General features: G+C 28.5%; 1 protein-coding gene across 1 annotated transcript; it reads right to left on the reverse strand.

Annotated features, from left to right (window-relative positions):
* Positions 1 to 1,133: 1,133 nt before the first annotated feature.
* Positions 1,134 to 2,039, reverse strand: LOC110816291 (cotton fiber protein). The gene has a single exon (XM_022044425.2). The coding sequence runs from the start codon at positions 1,903 to 1,905 to the stop codon at positions 1,267 to 1,269; it is 639 nt and encodes a 212-aa protein (XP_021900117.1). The 5' UTR covers positions 1,906 to 2,039; the 3' UTR covers positions 1,134 to 1,266.
* Between the last annotated feature and the right edge of the window lie 1,567 nt (positions 2,040 to 3,606).

Consider the following 3,606-nt stretch of genomic DNA (forward strand, 5'->3'; position numbering starts at 1 on the left):
TATTATATATTTATTATATACCACTTATTATTACATAAATAGATATTGATAAATTAGTAATTTGACTGAAAACACAACCATACCATCCTATCATACAAACAAAAATATGTCAACATACATTAATATACAATTATCTAAATATAAAAAGAATTTGTCATCCACATCCTATGTCATTGCTGTTTAATTATTATCATTACCATACATTAATTAACCATCATTAAAATATATCCAAATAAGATATTAAACTACAAATATTTACAGGTTTGGAATTGGAGTGGTACAAAATGGATTAAAGTCAAAAACAAAAATAATCCAAAATTAGTAAATATTTAATATTATATATTTATAATATTATTAGTAGGTTATTGTAAATATTATTTATATTTTTATTAAAAATTTATATATTTAATTATTTAATAACATTTTTCAAGATTAAATAAGATGGTAACACATAAAATTTTAGCCGTAAAATTACATATAGATTGAGTATGAATTTATACTTTTCACGAGCACTGTAAGTCTCATAACATGTGTAAAAATCTAAAATTACTGAAGGTGATTGTGAATTCATTTGTCAAGAATTAATTACGGAAGGTGGAGAAAACAAAGAAGAAGTTCAATCAATCACAGCCACTACAATCAAACCCATCATCACCGCTCACCAACCTCCATTAAAATGCTCTCTCTTTTACTTAATTAACAAGCTTCCAGCACATATATATTATCAGAGCTATAATTACTACAAGATTAAGAATTAGGAGAAAATGAAAAGTCAAGCATTGGGATTATTTTATTAAAAAATTACATATTTATATTTAGTTAAGATATTCTGATAAACATTAATATAAAAATTATAATTTATTTTTTTAATTAAATTTAATTTATATTTACATTTTATTTAATGAATTTATTTTTTAAAAAAATTTAATTCATATTTATCTTTTAAATATCATGTAATTTGTAATATTTTATTTTTAAGAGATTAATTTATATATAAACTTACTTAAAAACATATTACATTGTTAACTTTAGAGTTAATAAAAATTTAAATTTTTTTTATTTAGAAAAACTTAACATATTTGTTGCCGAATAATTGAACATGCCGTTTTTTTTCTCATGCAAAAAGATACGACTAACATTAAGTAAGATTTAATTCATTTTCTCACGCAGGAAAATACATGTATAAACATATACAAACTGTTTTGTATGATCATATCAGTCGAATGAACCAAAATTTACGTGCTGATTAATTAAGCAAATTAAGCTTCATCTTCCCCACACGTTGTGACAAGGTGATTCGAGGGCAGCCATTATTTTCTGTGACTTAAGCTCTTTATAAAACCTCTTGATAAACTCTTCAGCTTCTTTGTCCACCATACTATCTCCCTCATCCTTTAACGGAAACGGGGAATCCGTCACCCTCAACTGCCTCACCATGGGGCTTCGTCCGAACCCGGGAAGCACCAGTGGGGATGATGCTGCAACGCCAGCGGCAGTCTCCGCCGCGGCCTCGTTGTTGAGCATCTCGAGCACCCTTTGGACGGCGGCGACGGTGGTGACGTCGTTATAACGGTAGGCTTTGGGTAAGTGCCGATGGTGTTTGCGCTTGTGGGGGTGGAAAGGGTAGAAGTTGAGAGCCGGACTGTTGCTGCAACTGAATTCGTATTCTCTGGGGGAGATGAAGGAGAGATGAGCGTCATTGGAGCGGCAAGTGAGGGAGGAGTAATGGTGGACGATGAGGTTTCCGATGGCTTTTCCGGCGAACTTGTTTCCTCGTTTGAACATTAAGTGGAGATCTATCATGATCTTGCTCTTTGATATGCTTGTTTTTAACATGAAGAACACTGCGCGTATTATGTTCCATAGCTTCTTTGCTACCTCTGGTGGGCTTCGCTCTATTTCCATTTTTGTTTCTTGTGTAGTTTGTTCGCTTTTTTTTTTTTTTTACAGAGAGAGAGAGAGAGAGAGAGAGAGAGATAGGGAGAGAGGGGGAGGAAGGAAGAAGTTATTAGAGAAAATAGGGTTTTGTGTTTGAGAGGTAGAGAGGGGAGAGAGGTATTTAAAGGATCAGGAAATAATAATTAATTAAATCAAAATAAAATATTTTAATTAATTAAAAAAGTGGGAAATAAAGACAAAAACTTTGTTGAATGTTGCCAATAGAGTAGTGAACTACTTTAGATTTTCTCTTTTTTCTTGCTTTTTATTATAAAATTATTTAATTTAAACACATTTTCATGTAAATTAACAAATTTCCTCAAATTAATTATAGATTTAATAATTAAGTCTTCTAGAAAAGAAGTACAATTTAACTTCAACTTTTATATTTTTTAGAAAGGATTTTAAAATTAACAAATTCCAATTATTCGTAAAGCATGTGTTTTTATAATAAATAGTAGTTATTTTAGGTTTAAAAGCAAAGTTTCTTTTAAGGGTGTTAATTAATTAATTAATTAACTGAAAGAAAAGATTAGTGGGTATTATTTTATTAGTTATAGGAGAGATGATATTTTGGGTGGGCAATCATTTGGGGAAAATGTATAGGAGATTACTAGAAAGACCCTAAGGAGGGGACCAAATTGCTTAAGAATGCCCTTGAAGCTCAATGATTAAAGATATTTAGGTGTATGCCCTAATTGTAAGGGTAAAAAAAGTGAACACACACAGCTTTGTATTACTTTTCTTAGGAACTTATTAAATAGTCATTGGATCCCCAACTACACATGTGACAGAGTAGCAAAATTCACAACCACACCTTACAAACTACTGATATCAGTTTTAAATTTAATTAATTTAACTTAATTAGTTTTAAATAAGTAATTATGTATAATATTGCATACATAATATTGATCAAATAATATGTATATAATATTGATGATCAAATTTTCATTAGTTATCTCCAGTAGATAACAAGTAACAGACACTTTAGAGCTAGAGCCGCAATCAATATTTACGTTAATTTAATTTAATTAGTTTAAATGAGTAATTAGCCTTTACCTCTCCTCTCATATGTTTAATATTTATAAAATATCTACCGTTTCAAGCTTTTCGTACATTTATTCAATAATACTAATTTTACAATAAATTTTATAATGTTAGTTAATTGAATTAATTAAAACATAATTTCTCATTTTAATTTTCACATTAATTTCTACGTTAATTTTTATAAAACTCTTTTTTCACATCTAGCGTTACTCTTTTTGGCTATTTGATTTTGAAAATGTTGAAATTGTTTAGATTATTTTAGTAAGTTTAACAATTAAAGACTATAGAATTCCAAGAGGAGAAGAATTTGAAATTTAACCTATAATTACTAATCAAATATGAACAGATTATACCTTAAAATTCACTTTTTGATTTTAATAAATAAATTTCAGTCTATAAATATATATATCTCTTATAATTTAATTAAAAACGATTTATTTGTAATAATTGGTAAAAAAAATAAATTTTCTTTTTAATCAAAAAAATATTTACCTTGTATGTAACATATATTAATGTTAAAAGGAGAAAGTAGTCATAAAAGCGTGTGGGTAGCAGGTGGTTTTCACGTTGCAAGAGTCTAAAGGGACGTTTTCGTTGCCATTTGCCAGCCTGACAAGGTTG

The sequence above is a fragment of the Carica papaya genome, chromosome 7, assembly GCF_054855325.1.
Source record: "Carica papaya isolate Zhongbai chromosome 7, ASM5485532v1, whole genome shotgun sequence".
Classification (NCBI taxonomy): domain Eukaryota; kingdom Viridiplantae; phylum Streptophyta; class Magnoliopsida; order Brassicales; family Caricaceae; genus Carica; species Carica papaya.

Excerpts from the sequence above, each read along its gene's own strand:
- LOC110816291 (XM_022044425.2), bottom strand. The coding sequence starts at position 1,905 with ATGGAAATAGAGCGAAGCCCACCAGAGGTAGCAAAGAAGCTATGGAAC.